We start from the raw sequence: 20,399 nt of genomic DNA, 5'->3' as shown, positions 1-20,399 counted from the left end.
AGTGCATCTCGACCTGCTGCTTCTCTACTATTCAAGATGGGGCGCTCCTCGAGCCATTGCCACGCATCCTCCGGGTGTGCAAAGAAGATGGATTTGTCCTTATAGATTATCTTGAGCTTGGCTGGGAAGAGGAGCATGTACGTAATGTTCAGAGACCTCAGCTTTGCCTTCACCGAGTCGAACGAGCGGTGCTGTTTTGAGACTTCCTGACTGTAGTCCGGAAAGATCATTATGGTAGCATTCTCCAAGCGGATGTCTCCCATTTTCCTGGCTTCTCGTAGGATCAGATCCCTATCGGCAAAGTTCAAGAAGCGCGCTATAACTGGTCTCGGTCTTGCTCCCTCCGGTGGTTTGGCCCGGAGTGCCCTATGCGCCCTTTCGATGATGAAGCACGGGGAGAACTGCACTGTCGGAAAGGTAGTTTTCAGCCAGTCGAGGAGGAAGGCGGACATGTTCCTCCCTTCAATCCCTTCTCTAAAGCCTACAAAGCGCAGGTTGTTGCGCCTTGACCTATTTTCGGCGTCATCCACCTTCCACAGTAGGTGACGGTGGGAGGCCTGCAGTTCCGCCATGTCCTTCTTGAGGGTAGTGATCGAATTCTCATTGTCGGTCAATCTCGATTCGGCCGCCGTTACCCTTCCCGTCAAGTTTCGGAAGTCCTGCCGCAATAGCGTCACCTCGGACCCTACCTCTCCAATTTTCGTTTCCAAGGCCGCCCGCGATGCTTGTATGTCCGTCCTGGACGCCTGGATGGCCTCCATTAACATGGCCGTGTCATTGCGCGTCCCAGGCTGCATGGACTGTTGTTCCACTACAGGACGTGGTGCCGCAAAGTTGTCCATTGGGCCCTGCCTCGTGGTCTTGGGTACCGGGTCTCTCTTTCCCATGCTTGCTCAGTCTGTATGCCGGGAGCTCCTTGTGTAAGTTCCCTTCCTCTGCGTGGCTTCGGAGCCTGGGCGTGTGCTGTGCACAGTGGTAGCACCTCTGGGTACCTCCGTCCTCTGTGCCTCGTTGGCGGCCTGTTTAGAAACTTCTCCCGCCTCAGCCCTGAGTCCCTCTAGGCATCTCAAGGTGCCGCCGGGGGCGATGCAGTGTTTTGCAGGCAGGGCTCTGTAGTGCCCGATCTCTCCCGCTCCACTCGGCAGTCTATGTCCCAATGTGAGCACCGGGGCCCCCACCACAACAGGGCCGGTTCTTCTTGCCCCCAGCAGGTCTCGGCTCTCCGCTACGCCTCCCTCGCCGGTATCCGGCTCCCTGGGCGTCTCTACAGCGCAGCCGCCATGTTGGTAAAGGCGGGCGCTGTGAGCGAGCTGGGCCGCCGGTGCCGCGCAGGTTCGGTTCTCGCCTCCTCCGCCCTGACCTTACGTCCGCACTGTCTCCGCGGCGGCTCCCGGACTCACCCCGGCCTGGGTGGGGGGCAGCAGGGGGTCTCCGCCGTCACTGACCTCCGCCGAGTACGCTGGCCGCCATCTTGGGAAAGGCGGCCGGCCGCTCGCGATCGCCGCGATCCACCTCCTTCTCTCCGGCGGCGACGGTTCGGTTCCTCCCAGCGGCCAGGCAGGTCGCGGAGCCTCTGTCAGCTGGATTCAGTGTTGCAGGGCACAGCCGGGTCCTGAGGCGCGCATCTATCCTCCGAGCTCAGCGGTCGCCATCATGGTCACCGAGGGTCACTGGAGCTGTCGTAGTTCACGGCTCCCTGGCGAGATCAGCGCTGCACCGCCACTGCGGCAGTTCTTTCCAGGTACCCGAATGTTAATTCTCTCGGTTGGTGCCTCTTCTGGATCGCGGGGGATATGTAATGGCGGATAATTTTGCAGCTCGGCCGGAGCTCCGTGCAGGCACGTCTAGTCGGCCATGCTGCTGGCCACGCCCCCCCTTTAATGCATTCTTGGTCTAACAAAGTGACTTCGTCATGTGAGTGGACATTGTCTGGCAAGTAGGCATGCTGTGGTAGAGGATGGATGATTTAGTGCTTTGACATAGTCTGCTTTGTTGCTATGGTTTGATAAGGGACTTGCATAAGAGGTGTGGTCTGGTGAGTGCACATTGTAAAGCAGAATGGTCATGCTTGGGTGATTTGGCTCATTTCTCACTAAACTCATTGATTCTTGCTCTCCAGGGCAGTTCCCCAGACACCACGGTGGCGGATTAGAGAGGACCAGGAAGGATCTGGCAGACAAACATCAAGATTTCCAGGTACCTGCGCAGCGAGCAAAAGCTTTAGCACTCTGTTATTCTTGCCTAGTTATTACTCTTCAAGCAGGTGCTTCAGCAAAATTCAAGCCTGAGATTGCTTTTAGCATGACTGTAGTGCAGTAGAAAGTTCTCCAGCATTGGATATTTCATGTTTCACATGCTTGAATTATTCTCTCAAGCCGTTTACTCTTCCATATGCAGTTACAGGGACAGCCATGCACTATCAAATCTGAAAGTGAATGTGTTTTCCCCTAAGGACCAGATTACAAGTGCCTTGCACATCGCAAGTGCTGTTAACTCCAGTTACACTTTTTGCTTTGAGAAGGTGAAAATTTCAACAGATTTGGAGTATATTACAAAATGAGCAGGAGTCTGTATTCCTGGGTTTAAGTGATGATTCCCCGTACTGGGGACAAAAATTGAAATTACCAGTTTCTGATTACAAGATACTGGTAGAAGTCAGAGATTGCAACAAAAACCAGCAAACTTGCAATCATGTCCTGAGGATAGACAATTTGCTTCATAGAAAACAAACTATACATGCAACAACATTGCAAATTTTTATCACAGCAGGCAGCATCAGTGCCAGTTTTTCACATGAACAGGCAGTTGCGAAGTAAGCCCCTCCTACACACAAAACAAACAGTAGTGTTGCATGGTTCCCTCACACACAGGAGATATTCCATGCATATCAGCAGTTGTTGCAGCTTAAATTTAAGACACAGTGACAGAGACTGGGCAGTGCTTGGTTATACCTATCATCTGCTGACACACAGGAGGCAGGAGGACCAAAAACACCCCATCTCAATTGTTCGGATTTTGCCCAAGTGACGCATACTTTTCTATCGCTCACTCCACTTGTAAACAACACCAATGAGCACGTTGAATTCCTCGAGGCTGCTCCAGATCCTCAAGATATCTCCTGAATGCTTGTAAAGATTCAATTCTCTCAAGTTAAAACTAAGCAGTGAACATCACATTGTGTACAGACACGTTCTGCCAAAATGGTGTAATTCAGGAGTTCCTCTCAGCAAATTATGTTTTTCTTAACTGTGGCATCGCAAGATGAAGCAGACTTCTGCACAAAGCTTTCTCGTAAATGTATAGTATACAGTTGCACATTAAATATGATGTAGGTTTTGTTTGCTGCTTTTCAGCGCACAAAGAAACTGACAATTCTCTTCCAGGGGATCCTCATCAATATTCATGAACACTAGTCAGTCAGTCAGTCAAATTACTTTTATTCGATACAGTAATATCATAAAAAGACAGATATACATATATATACAGCTGACATATACAACATTAAAAATTATACATTAATTAAAAAGATCCGATAAAATTTGATAAAAATTCATCACTAGAAAAGTACAAAACATCTCAATTATAATATAATACGTCATTAGTGCTGTACGTCTAAAATGCATTCATTCCAATCAAATTCCACCTCAAATAGATGGGGCACAGATGCTCTTGTTCTTAATCCGGACACCAGCTACTAAAAAACTTGCAAAATGAAGTATAATATGAGAACTATTTAACAATTGTAAATACAGGAGGGCTGGCCTAACCTGTAAGAATCCCGCCTCCCGCAAAATGGGAAGCAAGAACTTCTTCCTGATGTCCAAGTAGTATTCGCAAAACATAATAAAGTGCAAAGTGTCCTGTGCTGAGAAGTTATCACATTTACAAGGGCTGGAATTTTCTGGAGTGCCCCACGAGGGAAAACAGCCTAATGTCAAATGAATCAGGTTAAAACGAAATCTAGTTAACAGGTGCCGATGAAAGGGCCGATTCACAATAGTAAGATAGGGCTCAAGTCCAGGGGAGCTAGCTAAAACATAATTCGCTCTAACAGTAGATTTCCTCATTTCCACCTCCTCCCTCTCCAGCGACAACAAATTCAACAAAGCATTTTATGTCTGAAAAATATCCTCTCTTGTAATAGTTTCTGGAGAAGAAAAATGCTCAGGTCGCCCTATTTTAAGACAGCTTGATTTAATGTACGCCAGCCATGGTATCCTACTGGCTTTATCCAACGAAAGGCAATCTTTAAGGATCATATGATTCCGGGAAATGTCATGATTAAGCCAAGTCTTCATCCAACAGGTCAGGGGGGCAATTTTTATTAAGTCTGTAACATACCCCACCCCCAACTCTGTGTGAATGGTATGAGTGGGAGTAGATTGTGGCACTGTTAAGACTGACCTTAGAAATGTATTTTCAATCACCTGAATTTTGTCTTGGGGCGAATAGCCCCATATCGAGGAGCCATAAGTGGCTACCGCTAGACATTTAGCTTTATACACCTTCAATATCGCCTCCACTGGTCTAGCCCCCAGTTTTTTGTAAATCCCAGGAGTGCAGCGGCGGATCTAGCAAATATATTACTTCTGTTTTTTTTTTTTGCTGGCCCCAGTTCCCTCTATCGTCGAAAAGGACCCCTAAATAAGTAAAAATAGGCACCCTTCTGACTTCTTCAGCTCCACAGAAGAAAGTTTTCACTTTTTTCTTTCTGCTACATTCCCCTACAATCATGACTTGGGATTTTTATGTGTTTATTTTCAAGTCCAGGGTCTCCATAAAGCTGCCAAAAGAATCTAGCAGCCTTTGTAGACCTACCCCCGAGCAAGCGATAAGGACCGCGTCGTCCGCGTAGAGGAGAACTGGAATAACCATATCTCCTATACGCGGTACGTCCCGGGACGCCTCCCTTAGGGCTGGCTCTAGAGCGTTAATATAAAGCGTAAAGAGAAGAGGGGCCATAATGCACCCCTGTCTGACCCCCCTCTCTAACCTAAAGTGACTCGTACAACGCCCTTCTGAGGTAACCCTAACAGAAGCTAAGAGCCCACAGTGAAGGTCAGCCAAAAAATTAACTAGGGACGGGTCAATACCCATGTCTAATAAAATTTGCCACAGCTTTGACCTGTTCATTAGGTCAAATGCAGAGGAGAGGTCCATAAACCCCATATACAGCGACCCCTCCTTGGCTATGGTGTATTTACCGATTAAAAGTTGTAAATTGCGACATTGGTCAAGTGTACTCCTTTTTCCTCTAAAACCATATTGGACATTTGACAGGATCCCTCTATCTTCCAACCACTCCGTCAGTCTGTGCAGGATAACACGTCCCATGATTTTAACTGCGGAGTCTATCAGGGAGATAGGCCTATAACAAGAGGGGTCTTGCCTGTCCCCCTTTTTAAAAACCGTAATGAAAATAGATTTGAACCATGATATAGGGAAACTGTTTGGGCCCGAGGCATTGAACACATTGGTCAAGATTTTTGCCCAAAATTTAGGGGCACACTTAAACAGCAGGGACCCCATCAGGGCCTGGAGCCTTATTCTTTGACGTCTCTTCTATAGCCCTTTCCACTTCTGTGACCTGGAAGACCACTGGGGCATTTACATTTTGGAACACAGTAGCCTCTGAGGAATTCTCGTATCTTTGGGACCCATAGATATTCTCAAAATAGGCTATCCAACGATCATCTGTTATGTTACAATCAAGAAGAGAATTCTCGTCATTCGAGAACAGAGGCCGATTTATAGTCGCCCAGAATTTCCCACTATCTCTCAAAGCCTCAACAGATAGGCGTTTACTCCAGGCTTCCTCTTTTATTTCCTGTTTTCTTGCTTGGATAGCTTGTTTGTATGATATCCTCAAACTTGCTATCCGCTCCCTATCTCTGTGGCTTAACTTTCAGGGCCCTTAGTAAGGCAGTGAGTTCCTCAGAAGCGGTCGCTCCCCACGCTGCTCCCTGCTTTGGTATCATAGCGCTTATTGCCAGACTGCTCATTGTCATCGATTGATATTGCTCGCACTGCTTAATTATACTGTTTTCTACTCTATTGCTCGCACTGCTTAATTATACTGTTTAGCGCTGATTCTTCAGTCATCATAGCGCTATACTGCTCAACCGTTCTTTAATATCTATTGCTCCACTGTGTATTGCTCATCTTGCCTGCTCTGATTATTGTTGCCTGATTGTGCTGCCCAGTTCATAGCGTTTTTACAAGGTTGTGCCCCAATCTCGTCCTGGTTCGCTTTTGGCTTGCTGCCATTTTGTTGATTGTTGTTGTGCCTCCCAGCCCGGCTCTCCACCCCGCTCCTGCCTCCCAGCTGACCCTCCCTCGCTCCGCCCCCCTCCACTCTCCACTTATGACAGAGACAATCATGCGCAGCGTGAACGCGCAGCCCATGCGCGCCGAAGGTGTGCCAAAGGTAAGTTCGTCTACGCCCTTCCGCGCCTGGACCGCGCCCAGCGCCAGACCCCCTGGTCCCCACAAAATCCACCCCACCTGCATAACGTACGACGCCGCAAGCCTCTCAGCACTTAACCCCGGCCGACCACCAAACTGCTACCAAGCTGCCCCAGGACACACCCATGGTCCCTTCACCTGCCACTCCTGCAAGTTCGACTGCATCAGGACCCACACCAAATCCTCAAACTCCAAACAGAGCTCCGACACTAACCACCTGAAGTGCATCCTACTCAACACCCGCTCGGTCCACAGACACGCCATTGAACTTTGGAACCTACTCGACACCACATCGCCGGACGTCGCCTTTCTTACAGAAACCTGGATGAACGCCTCATCAACTCCCGACATCGCCATAGCCATCCCTGACGGCTACAAGATCATCCGAAAGGATCGCATCAACCAAACAGGAGGAGGCATCGCCATTGTTCATAAAAACACCATCCGCATCACGACCAGTTCCGACGGCAACCTCGCAGCCGCCGAACACCTTCACTTCCAGATCCACACCGACCCCAAGACCACACTCAGAGGCACCCACATCTACAGGCCACCAGGATCCCGCACACAATTCAGCGAAGACATCTCTGACTTCATCAGCCCACACGCCCTCCCCTCCGAGGACTACATTCTACTGGGAGACCTCAACTTCCACCTGGAAAAGAACAACGACAACAACACCACCACCCTTCTGGACAACCTCGCTAATCTCGGACTCAAACAACTTGTCGACACCCCCACCCACTATGCCGGACGCACGCTCGACCCAATCTTCACCTCCAGCAAGTACATCTCCTTCATTCACACTACAGCTCCCCATTGGACGGACCACAGCTGCGTTCACTTCAACTACAAAAAGACTACGACCCTCAACCACCCACAACCAATTCCCCGCGGAAATTGAAACAAAATTACCACCGACCAGCTCTTCACATCGCTCCACCAAAACCCTCCTGCCAAATCATCGGACCCAAACCAAGCAGCCACCAACCTCACACAATGGATCACCCACAGCGCTGACGTATTAGCACCCCTGAAAAACCATCAAATCAAGCAAAGTAGCAAAAAAGCCCCCTGGTTCAACGATGACCTTAAGAAATCCAAGAAGATCTGTCGCACCCTCGAGAAAGCCTGGCGAAAAAACCCAACCACTGACAACCTGGCCACCTTCAAGAACGCCACCCGCAAACACCACCAGCTGATCCGATCCACCAAGAAATCAGCATTCAAGGATCGACTCGACAACAACGCCCACAACAGCAAGGAACTATTAAACATCATCAAAGAATTTACCAACCCTACCGCCGGCACCAACGATATCACTCCCTCCCAAGACCTCTGCGACTCCCTAGCCTCATTCTTCCACAACAAAATCGCTAACATACATAACAGCTTTGGAAACCAATTCGGAGACCAGCCCACCCCACCCACCTCCGAACCAGAACCCCCCTCCAACAACCTCTGCGCCTGGAACCCAATCACCACTGAAGACACCATCCGCCTGATGAACTCCATCCACTCAGGATCGCCAACTGACCCATGTCCCCACCACATTTTCAACAAAGCTGACTCCATTATCGCACCCCATCTTCGAGACGTCATCAACTGCTCCCTCAACTCCGCTACCTTCCCGGAAAGCTGGAAACATGCCGAACTCAGCGCCCTCTTGAAGAAACCCACAGCAGACCCCACTGAACTCAAGAACTACCGCCCCATTTCGCTCCTCCCATTCCCTGCCAAAGTCATTGAGAAAGCTGTCAACAGTCAGCTCGCCGCCTTCCTCGAATACAACAAATCCCTCGACCCTTCACAGTCCGGCTTCCGAGCCAAACACAGCACCGAGACCGCCCTCATCGCAGCAACAGACGACATCCGAACTCTACTGGACAACGGAGAAACAGCTGCCCTCATCCTACTTGACCTCTCCGCAGCCTTCGACACAGTCTGTCATAGCACCCTTATACAACGCCTCAGCAACGTCGGAATACAAGGAAAAGCATTGGACTGGATCATCTCATTCCTCGCCGGAAGAACCCAGAGAGTCCGCCTCCCCCCGTTTAGATCAGAGGCCACCGAAGTCATCTGCGGCGTACCACAAGGATCATCACTCAGTCCCACCCTCTTCAACGTATATATGAGTCCCCTCGCATCTATCGCGCGCCAACACAACCTCAACATCATCTCCTACGCAGACGACACCCAGCTGATCCTCTCCCTCACCAAAGACCCAAACACCGCCAAAACCAACCTACACGAAGGGATGAAAGACGTAGCCGAAAGGATGAAGAACAGCCGTTTAAAACTGAACTCGGACAAAACGGAAGTCCTCATCTTAGGATCATCCCCCTCCGCCTGGGACGACTCATGGTGGCCACCGGCCCTGGGAAACGCACCCATACCAACGGACAACGCACGTAACCTGGGATTCATCCTGGACTCCTCCCTCTCAATGACCAAACAAGTCAACGCCGTCTCATCATCATGCTTCAACATCCTACGCATGCTCAAAAAAATCTTCCGTTGGATCCCCACCGAAACAAGAAAGACGGTCACCCACGCACTGGTCACAAGCCGACTGGACTACGGAAACACCCTTTATGCTGGAACCACAGCCAAACTACAGAAAAAACTCCAACGCATCCAAAACGCCTCAGCAAGACTCATACTCGACATCCCCTGCCAGGCTCACATTTCCGGTCACCTGAAAGACCTCCACTGGCTCCCCGTCAACAAGAGAATAACGTTCCGTCTCCTCGCCCACGCACACAAAGCCCTCTACGACCTAGGACCCAAATACCTCAACACGCGCCTGTCCTTTTACACCCCCACCCGCCAACTATGATCGTCCAATAAAGCCCTCGCCGCAATTCCACGCATCCAAAGATCCACCATGGGGGAAGATCCTTCTCCTACTTAGCGGCCAAGACCCGGAATTCTCTCCCCACCCACCACCGCCTTACACAGAACCACCTCTCCTTCAGAAAACAACTAAAAACTTGGATATTCGATAAGTAAAGTACCCCCCTCCCTCAAGCGCCTTGAGACCCTCTGGGTGAGTAGTGCGCTATACAAATGTTAAACTTGAACTTGAACTTGAACTTGCAGAGTGTGCCTTAGAGCAACTACTGTTGAACCATCTTTTGCCTTTGTGCCTCTCCTGTGTATTCTTGTCCATCAGGCTATTATTTATTTGAATACAGATGGTATCAAAGGCACCGACTATCTGTAAACCCGGTGCCTTTTTATTCAAACATATGGCAACCTCAGGTTCAACCCTGGTCAAGACTTCCTGCAAAAAGGTTTCCGAAACCACTTTGGCCCACTTAAGTCTTCTGCCCTGATCTTTTGGGGTCACAGCACTCCCTCTCCAATGCGATGCCATCTTAAAGCCCAAAAGGTCCACTGGGACCACCTCCATTATCACAGGATTGTGATCACTAAAAACAGAGACCTCAGCCTTATACATTAAAAGTCTTTACCTTTGAACGCTGGAGCCCTAGGACCAACCACCCCACAACCTGACTCATAGAGGTTTGAGGTGGCCAAAAATGTTTCCAGTGCCTCCCCTTGCTTAGTATGTTCAAAGTCTGTAGGGACCGAATATAGAGGTCCTTCATATTCTACACTAGAACAGTATTGAGCACACGGGTGAATATTGAAATCACCCATAAGTATGACCTCAAAAGTATTTGACTTTAAACTGTATGTAGACAAAAAATGTTCTAATAAAACTAAGTTTTGATTAGTGTAATCACTCTCACAAGAATTATAAAAATTAATGAATAGTAATTTAGTAGTTTGAGGGGCTGACAGTTCCACTATTAAACAATGTTGGCAGCCTGAGTCCAGTTGTATAAGTGAGCCTTTCAACTCAAGTGTGAAGAGAATAATTAGGCCCCCCCTTAGCTCTGCCCATCATACCAGACTTTGCAGGAATGCAAAAATGGCTATATCCATCTAAGGAAAAACTGTTTGATGAGTCCCATGTCTCTTGAAGAGCTACGATGTCAAAAGATTTTAAAAATCCCACCCAATTTTCATTTCCAGATTTTGACCTTATTCCAGCGACATTCCAACTTAGGATTCTAAAGATGGGGGTTCGGGTCTGTGCTGTTTCAACTGGCCCAGGAGTAACTCCTAGTCAGTCGTTCTCATCCAGTTGGGATAAAGGGAAAAAACGATTTGTTAATGGTAAGTCCAAATCCATCGGGCTATCAGGCCTTTGAGGTATATTCTGGGCCGCTGGAGCAATCTGTAAGGGGTGGGTATCATTGTGAGAAGGAAAAGGGGGTTTACCTATCCGAGAAACAGGGTATTGTGTCTGTTTTAATGGAGTGGGGTAAAAAAAGCCTAAGGGGAGCGGTCCAATACCGGTATTTGGCAAGTCGGATATATCCCAAAATAAGCTGTCTACTACATTGTTTTTGTTAAAATTTATAACAATGCAATCCCCTTCTAGATTCTTGTGGCGTGGACCAACCCATCCTACCCTTCTTGCCATACTGATACTGGAGGAAATATCTTTATCACCGCTGGAGTACTGCCTGCACCAATTCCTCGATTTTATAAGGAGCTCCTGTGTGCTTTCTCTACCATTTAGCCCTAGCGGTGGAACCCCTGTCAGTACTGCAACTAAAGGGGCTGCTTCAGGGGGAAGATGCAGCTTAGTCTCACATGGTGCTAAAGCTATCTTACTGGTAGTCACGCGGCTGTCTACCGGCTTTTGCCTGTTACCCTTTTCTAGTGGCAATTCCATGAGGGGTGGGAGCTTAGGGGTAACACATAAGGCTTTGTTAATTATAGATGAGTTTACGCTAGTTTGTATGTTGCTTAATCTCACATTAGTCACCTCACTTTCTTTATGCCCTGTACCAATAGTATGTAGTTTCTGAGTGAAAATTGCTGAAACATGAAGCCCACGATATTCTTGCACAAAGGTATCAATAGCGTCACATCTCTTAAGTAGTCCCGCAACGCAGGTATTTATTGTATCCAAAATATCTTTACCAATGCCTACCAAAACAGGCTCCAGATGTGAGCAAAACATTTCCTCTATTTTAACACTCAGTTTATTCCAAATTACTTCTTCCGTATCTAAGTGTGGTTTAATAACATGTTTAGACTTTCTTGTACACTTCTTTGTGCTTTGTCTACTCTTGGTCTGTTGGGGACTTGTGCTCAATATCTCTTCTTGACCAGACAACAAGGCCAGATTATCCTCACTTGGATCACAAACTATTGTCTAAGCCTCGTTAGTTCCAATATGGGGGGCTGTCTGTGGGGGCTGAATGTCTGGGTTTACCCCATCCATAATAAGTTCAGGAATTCTCAGCCCAACCTCCGGCATTACCGAAGGGGATATACCTAGCTCCTTCTTGGCATTAGCACTTTCTTTGCTGATAACACCCACGGCTGACGTCAAATAAGAAATGATTGAATCAGATTTCCGAGGTACTTTTGCGACGCAGAGGGAGCGAGTCTCCTATCAACGCCTCCGGGCGGAAGTAGGCGGAAGTGGGCGTCGACAAGGCTGCCGGGCAAGCTGAGAGCTTTAGTCCCCTCCTCTGCGGCCACGCGGTGAAGTTGTCTGCGGCAGCGAGGGAGACCACAGAGCAGCAAGAGCAGAGTGTTGGGGCTAAAAGGTAAGAGCCCGTTGCGGTGCAAATCCCCCAAGGATGTCCACCAGTCCCCCCAGTCTCCACTAGGGTAGCCACGGGTTCTAGTCCCACACTTGGGGTACCGCTCCAGCACTAGGCCTGGTCCAGGCCTCCCTCCGCACCACCAGCGTAGAAGCAGCGCAGTCCCCAATCCACCTCACTGCCCAGCGTTGCTCACTCTGTAGACTGGAGCCCCGAGCTCCCGGCCCACCATCCAGGGCCTCCGTGCTCCACCACTGCCGGCCCAGCGCCCCGGGCGGCCCCCTCCTCCACACTGCAGCACTGGCAGGGGGCTCCCCCTATCCGCCCCCAGGCTCCGCTCCTCACCTCGCGGGGGTCGGGTCCTGCAGCGACCCCCGTGGTATCCGCCGAGCCGCTCCCGTACACCAGCCGCAACGTGGCCGGCAGTTCCGCGGCTCCCCTCGATTCACCGGCTCTGAAGGAAGGCGTTATGCTGCAGCCGCCACGGGAGTCACCGCGGCCTCCGCCCGCGCCGCCTCGCTCTCCGGCCGGCCGCCCCACCAGGTGTTTCATGAACACTAGAATATTCACGCCTATGCGCGGGACCCCGGAAACACAATCATATATGTGCCGCACAGGCGTGAATATTCTAGTGTTCATGACTATTGATGAGGATGTATCTGAGCCACCAGCTGGGTCTGGTGGCTCAGGGGACTAATGCGTCTACTGTAGGAGCCTGTGCTCGACTTCATGGTCACAGGTTCAAATCCCGGCGGGTCCACTCAGCCTTTCATCCATCTGAGTTCGATAAAATGAGTACCATTTTGTTGGGTAACAACAAACATCTGTTATCCAGTATTGGGGTATCTTTCATAGATTCACATGCCTGAATCATTCCCCGTCGCCGAGGCGGGAGTCCCATGGTATATAAAAAAGCAGTGCCAAAGGTAAACCATAGTAGTAGGCCCACGAGAAAGGCCTGAGGCCTAACTTGCAGTATCCTATCTACCTCCTTATGCCAAAAGGACCAAAAACTTTGGCTGAGCCAATCAGCTTACAACACCCTCTAGAACCCTCTCTGCAGAGCCAGTTCTCCTCAGATTTTCACCGCACGTCGTGTGGAGGGAGTCTCCCTGAGACTCTACTCAGTTTTTCTCTACTTCAGGATGTCTGAGAAGAAGGCCTTGTTTAGACCTTGCAGGACCTGTGAAAAGAAAAGAGTCCATGTTGATGACCAACATAAGGACTGTATTTATTACCCGTCGTCGACAGCCTTGTCGTCGAAGAAACACTCGTCGACGAAGGTACTATCGTCGAAGCCGTCGTCGTCGACGGAAACATCTACACCGTCGACGACTGTCTCGTCGACGAAGAAGAGTCCGTCGCCGAAGAAGAGTCCGTCGACGGTGGTCCCGTCAACGTCGGGTCCGTCGACAGTGGTCCTGGCGACGTCGAGTCCGTCGACGCCAAATCCGTCGACGATGATCCCGGCGTCGAAGCCAGTGTCGACGCTTGCAATAATCCAGTCACCAAGGTCAAAGGACATTGTTTCTACAAAGCCTCCAGTCACGATACAGGCATTTTCTACGCCTATTTCTTCAAAAACTTTCCAGTTAACATCGCACCACAGGCAAGAATGTTCTTATATCTCGCCACTTACGCCATCTTATCTCCTGGAGACTTATGCTCATGATGAGGAGGATGACTATGAGGATGATGACAACGAGGGCGCGTTTGGAATAGCTCACCATCCTTCGGAGTTGAACATCAAATGCCAGGAGGATGATGAGGACGATGACTATGCTAAGCATTATTATCAAGAGGACATTGTAGTTCCTCATCGTGCAGCATACCAGAGGCAGTCTAGGACTTCAGAGTCCAGCCATTTGCCACCGAGCCTCATCCAGGACTTGCAGGCTATGTTGGCAGACTATAGACAGCGCTTCCCGCCACAGCAGGTTGTTTCTCCACCCCAACCAGCAGCAGTTCCAGAATCGATCCCTCAACCTGAGATTCCAAAAACCTAGATCTCCAGTTGCTGAACCTCCGTAACCTGAGTTACCTACCCGGACTTCGGACACTTCTTCAGATGAAGAGGTAGAAGAAGGAGAGTTACCGGAAAATCCTCCTTTAGACCGGTGGGATGATTATGTTATCCCCATGCCGTCTCCGCCAACTCCACAGCCTTCAGACTCACCACCTGAAGACATAGGTGGGTTTCATAATCTGATGCAGGGAGCTGCGACTAGATTTCAACTGCCGGTAACAGTGGAGCAGTCGAAATGTTTTCTTCATGATTTTAAAGAAGAAACTAGGAAGGTGTCCAGGGCCATTCCCATTATAGATTATATACGGAAGGAAGGCATTAAAGTAATGAAGAATCCTGATTCTGTATCTGCCGTGCTTCCGCGGATTGACAAAAATTATCGTGCTCCTTTCGGAAGCCCTTCATGCCTTACAGGACATCGGCGGCCAGATTCGGTCATTTCGCAGGCAACACAACAAAGATCTAAGAACCCGGCCACTCCCATTACTACGCCACCAGATAAAGAAGGACGCCGTTTGGACCTTATCGGTAAAAAAATCTCCACCATAGCTGCTGCCTCGATAAGGGCTGCAAATTCTTTGGCGATCATAGGACGTTATGATCGCCAAATGTGGTCAGACATGGCTGGTCTGATTGATTCCAGAAGATAAGAGACAAGAGGCCCGTAAAATATTAATGGAAGGGGAGCGCGCGGCTGCAGAGACCATCGACTGCGCAATGGCAGGCGTCAGGGCTGGCTGAAAGCTACCACCTTTCGGCCTGAAGTCCAACTTAAAATTCTGGATATGGCCTATGATGGCGAGTCTCTGTTTGGGAAGCACATAGACGAAGCTCTTCAGGCAATCAAAACAGACACAGATACTGAAAGATCCCTAGGTTCCCTGCAGTACAAACGAGGATCATTTAGAGGAGCTAGAGGACGTGGATATTCCTCTAGAGGGAACTATTACCAACAAAACAGGCAATATCAGCCTCAATATCGGCAGAATTATCAATCTTCTTGCCGCCAGTCTGGTACGGCTAGTTTCTCTCGCCAAGGAGGCCGAAAACGCTCACACAATCAAGGGCGAGATACCCACAGAAAACAGTGAGATCTGCCGGGCAGCAACCTTATTTCTTTCCCTCCCTGTGGGCGCGAAAATATCTGGCTTTCTACTCCAGTGGCAACAGATTACAACCGATCAATGGGTGCTAGACCTCGTTCAACATGGACACACCCTAGAGTTTGTCACCAAACCACCAACTACGCCGCCCAGGGGAGCCCCCCCCCCTCCCTCGTCTTCACTTATTGTTCAAGGAAGCTCAATCAATGCTCCTCAAGAACGCTATAGAAAAGGTTCCAGTTCATCAGAGGCGGACAGGCTTCTATTCCCATTTTTTCCTCCTAAAGAATAAATCAGGGGAATGGCGACCGATTTTGGACCTGTGCAACCTCAACAAATATCTCAAGAATCAGGGTTTTTGCATGGTTACACTTTCAGAAATTCTAAGCTGCCTGAATGAGGGAGATTTTATGGTTTCTTTGGACATGGAAGACGCATAATTTCACAACCTAATTCACCCAAAACATCGTAGGTATCTACGATTCACTGTGGCTGGCGCCCATTATCAGTTCAAAGTGCTACCTTTTGGTCTCAAATCAGCTCCAAGGATTTTTACGAAGTGCCTAGCTCCAGTAGCAGCAGCATTGCGCTCTTCAGGGATCCAAGTTTTCCCGTACTTGGACGATTGGCTAATCAAAGGTCCATCAAACTGCAAAGTACAGAAAGACATAGCAACGTGTCGCAATCTCTTTGCATCCCTAGGTCTCACTGTGAACGAAAGCAAATCCCAATTGTTTTCAAGAAGAATATTGCCTTTCTTGGGAGCACGTCTGGACACAATACGATACAAAGCATACTTGTCTCAAGAAAGGCAACTCCGTCTACAGCAATTGGCCATACAAGTGTCAAAAAGAAAGTCACTTTCGGTTTGCCTGTTCGCTTCACTTCTGGGAATGTGCTCTTCAGCCATAAATCTCATTCCACTAGCACGTCTGAAGATGCGGCCTCTGCAGGAGGAGCTACATTTTCAGTGGGAACAAGCGACAGGTTCCTTCGACGACATCGTCAAGGTAACCCCACGCATGGTAGATGCTCTTCAATGGTGGGCGCAACTACGCAATCTGACTCACATTCTTACAAACTCCTCCGGATTTTATTCTGACGACAGATGCATCCATGGAGGGCTGGGGAGGTCATCTCCAAGACTTACAAGTGCAGGGGAAATGGTTGCAGAAGTACAAACAATGCCACATCACCAGCCTGGAGTTGAGAGCCATCTTTCTTTCCCTACAAGCGTTTCTTCCCAGAGTCGCAGGATCTTCAGTCCTGGTCCGCACGGACAATACCACCAGCATGTTTTATGTAAACAAGCAGGGAGGAACAAGATCAGCTACGCTTTCAAAGATAGCTCAGGAGTTATGGCAATGGCTGACACTTCACAACATAACTCTCAAGGCGGAGCATGTCAGAGGCCTCCACAATACCCTAGCGGACAAGCTCAGCAGATCATTGGCAGATTGCCACGAGTGGGAGCTGGACAGCACTCAATTGGCCAGAATTTTCCAGTAATGGGGCAAACCGACGTTGGACTTATTTGCGACTCAACAGAACAAGAAATGCCGGTATTACGCCAGCAGATATCCTCAACAGGGATCAAGAGGGAATGCCCTGTCCATGCGATGGTCAGGGATTTATGCTTACGCTTTTCCACCGATCCCGTTGATTCCGAGATGAAGCAATGAAGCTGGAGAGCTGCCGTCTCATCCTAGTTTCTCCCAGGTGGCCTCGACAGTATTGGTTTCAAGAGCTCATGTTGCTATCACGGGAGCCTCCAATCAAACTTCTTCCGGCACCAACACTGCTATCGCGCAACGAGGGTCAGATACTTCACCCAGACCCTCAATCTCTGAAATTACACGCATGGCTCCTAACTTCCTAGAGTTTCAGCACCTCCAAATTCCTCAGGATTGCCGGGACATTTTGAAGAGGGCACAAGCACAGAGCACATTGAAGACTTATCGTCTTAAATGGAAGCGATTCTGTTCCTGGTGTGTATCAAACTCTTTACACCCGATTGAAGCTCCGGCAGAAAAAATTCTTCCTTACCTTTTATCTTTGGCTCGCTCAGGTCTTTCCTTTTCTTCGATAAAGGTGCATCTAGCAGCTCTATCCAGGTTCAGAAAGGTAGCTGACAATCCCTCACTATGTTCTTCATCATTGATAAAACAGTTCATGAGAGGTCTTTTTCGGACTTATCCTCCGGTTAAACCTTCCCCACCGGAATGGGAGCTCAACATGGTCCTCTCACAGCTGATGAAGCACCCGTTCGAACCAATTCACAAAGCCGACCTCAAGTATCTAACATGGAAGGTCACCTTGCTTCTAGCTCTGACATCTGCCAGAAGGGTAGGGGAAATTCAGGCTTTCACTATAAAAGAACCCTTCTTGCATTTCTCTCAGGATTACGTCACTCTTCGAACGAATCCAACCTTTATACCTAAAGTACCTACTCAGTTCCATCTAAACAAACCAGTAAAATTACGAGTTTTCTTTCCAAATCCTACAACTCCAGCTGAAAGAACATTGTATTCTTTGGACAGCAAAAGAAAATCAGATCAATTATTCGTGGCTTATGGCCAGGCTACGTTTGGGAAAGCAGTCACTAAGGCTACGATTTCAAGATATATAGCCTCTGCGATCCAATTTTGTCATATCAAAACTAATAGACCATTGCATAGAACTGTCAGGTCTCACTCTACAAGGACTGTGGCGGCATCCGCTGCATTGTTTGCAGGAGTGATGCTAGAAAATATTTGCCGTGCTGCGACATGGAAGAATGTCCACACGTTTACAAGACATCACTGCCTGCAGTCAGCAAGTCAAGACGATGCGGCAGTTGGTCAGGCGGTCTTACGTCATCTGTTTCCATAAGAGGAATTTCAGGTAACCAAGGTTTCATTCATCTTATGATCGCTCTATGCTTTTCAATATAGCTGTATATGTAAAATGTACAATGCGTTATAGAGCATTTATTGGTTTTATATGATATTAATTTTCTTCATTGATGTTGTATGACTTCTCTTTAGGATATAGTCATGTTTATCAATAGTAATGTACTTGCTTCACTTTTGTTGGTTGTTGGATATTATGTTATGGGAGTGTAGCACTATAAGTCTCCCACTATCCGCAACTGACTCTTACCTGGCATAATGCTTGCTACTCTGATTCAGGCATGTGAATCTATGAAAGATACCCCAATACTGGATAAGAAAACAAGTTACTTACCTGTAACTTCAGTTATCCAGTATTGGTATCTTTCATAGATTCACATGCACCCACCCTCCTCCCCGGAGAGTCAGTTCTCTAATTTTGGGATACTCATTTCACACGTGTGCTAACGAAAACCTGAGGAGAACTGGCTCTGCAGAGAGGGTTCTAGAGGGTGCTGTAAGCTGATTGGCTGAGCCAAAGATTTTGATCCTTTTGGCATAAGGAGGTAGATAGGCTACTGCAAGTTAGGCCTCAGGCCTTTCTCTTGGGCCTACTTCTATGGTTTACCTTTGGCACTGCTTTTTTAAATACCGTGGGACTCCCGCCTCGGCGACGGGGAATGATTCAGGCATGTGAATCTATGAAAGATACCAATACTGGATAACTGAAGTTACAGGTAAGTAACTGTTAGAAGGGGCGATCTCAGAGGGCCAGGTTGTGCTCACCCGACCACGCCAGGACCCACCTCTCCCACAGATCTTGCCGAGTATTATTGTGAGGTCCCCACCGGGGAGGACTTCGAGTCTAGGATCGTGCACACTGAGCTCACACCACACTTACGAACGGACACCACACCGTAGGATTTCAGTAACAAGTTCTTTATAAGCAGTAAAAAGGAATTAGCACTCTTATGTACAAATGATCGAGGGATCACAAAGTCTTTGAGGATTCGGGAAGAGGGAAGCGGGACAGTCTTTAGCCTTTGGGCCGGTACGAGGCGTACCCTGCGCACAGCTCTCAATCCATCGAGCCGGGAGATACGGAAGATGATGGCCGTACTGGCGACTTCACTCACGTCGAGTCAGCTCAGGTCGTGATGGTAGCGTTGATAGTCCAGCAGGACCAGAGTACTCCTCGAGCCGCGACGGGGTCAGCAGGGCTCGATCCGTAGAAGTTCTTGAAGAGCCGCGACAGCGTCAGCAGGGCTCTGAGGTCTTTGCAAGGTCGAGCCGCGACAGCCTCAGCAGGGCTCAGATGGTTTCGAGTTCAAGCTCGAGCCGCGACAGTGTCAGCAGGGCTCCGAGGTCTTTGAGAGGACGAGCCGCGACAGGGTCAGCAGGGCTCAGGTGGTTCAGTTCCGTGTTACGAGAAGGAGCCGCGACAGCGTCAGCAGGGCTCAGCGATGCAAGGTTGAGTTCTTCTTAGGGTCAGCCGCGATCAGATCAGCAGGGCTTTCAGGTCCAAGATACAACTGCCCGCTAGTTGTTGGGCGGGCCTTGATATAGTCCATCTGCCCTTTGATGTCCGGACCCTCGCAGGCGGAGGTCTCCTGCCTTGGGGGCTGATCGTTGGGGAGGTCCGGCGGTTGGCTCTTTGATTCTTTGAAGATGCGCCCGGGAATTCCCAGACGCCCAGCAGGGTCTGGAGCCAGCACTCGGGGAGGCCAGAGGTGCAATCGAAACTGGCCCACAGTGGGAGGCCAAAGGTGTGACAGGAATCAGTCTCTCAGGGGAGGCCGGAGGTGGCATCGAAACTCCCTGGCTTATCTCACTCGGGGATCCCTTTACCCCCCAGCCGGGACTGGCGCGCCTTTGGAGTCTGGGTTCTGCTGGGGCCGGGGTCACGCTAGGCCCAGGGAGTCAGGGATCTCGGGAAGGGAAAATGGCTGCCGGGCCTTGTGGGGCATGCAGGCTCTAGGCGCTCGGAGCCGGGAGTGGGACGGGACAAGCGGGACTGGTCGTCGGTTACGGGGTCTGGGCGTACAGGGAGCAGGACGACCAGGGAGCTCTGGGTGCAGGCTACGCTAACGGGGTGCTGCGCAGGGAACTCTGGGTGCAGGGCTACGCTAACGGGGTGCTGAGGAACGGGGGGAACCACGCCACGAGGCCAGGTCCAACACGCAACCCCCCCAGCTGAAAGGCGGAGAGAACTACCCATCTTCTGGGGGGTTCTCTTCACTGAGGCGGAAGAATCGGGACAGGCCGTCGGCGTTGGCGTGGTCAACACCAGGCCGGT

The 20,399-nt window shown here is 49.6% G+C and overlaps 1 protein-coding gene across 4 annotated transcripts in view; it reads left to right on the top strand.

Annotated features, from left to right (window-relative positions):
* LOC144792108 (myoferlin-like) overlaps positions 1 to 20,399 on the top strand; it is a 2,487,894-nt gene that overhangs the window by 467,215 nt on the left and 2,000,280 nt on the right. For all 4 annotated transcript variants that reach the window (XR_013602508.1, XR_013602509.1, XM_078666979.1 and 1 more), the window contains exon 6: positions 2,120 to 2,196. Coding sequence is in view for 2 of the 4 variants with exons in the window: in XM_078666979.1 (XP_078523105.1) it covers positions 2,120 to 2,196 (77 nt within the window). In the remaining 2 variants the exon portion in view is untranslated. The remainder of the gene's footprint in view (positions 1 to 2,119; positions 2,197 to 20,399) is intronic.

The sequence above is a fragment of the Lissotriton helveticus genome, chromosome 11, assembly GCF_964261635.1.
Source record: "Lissotriton helveticus chromosome 11, aLisHel1.1, whole genome shotgun sequence".
Lineage (NCBI taxonomy): Eukaryota > Metazoa > Chordata > Amphibia > Caudata > Salamandridae > Lissotriton > Lissotriton helveticus.
The sequence above is the reverse complement of the archived record's forward strand: the minus strand, read 5'-3'. Positions and strand labels throughout refer to the sequence as shown.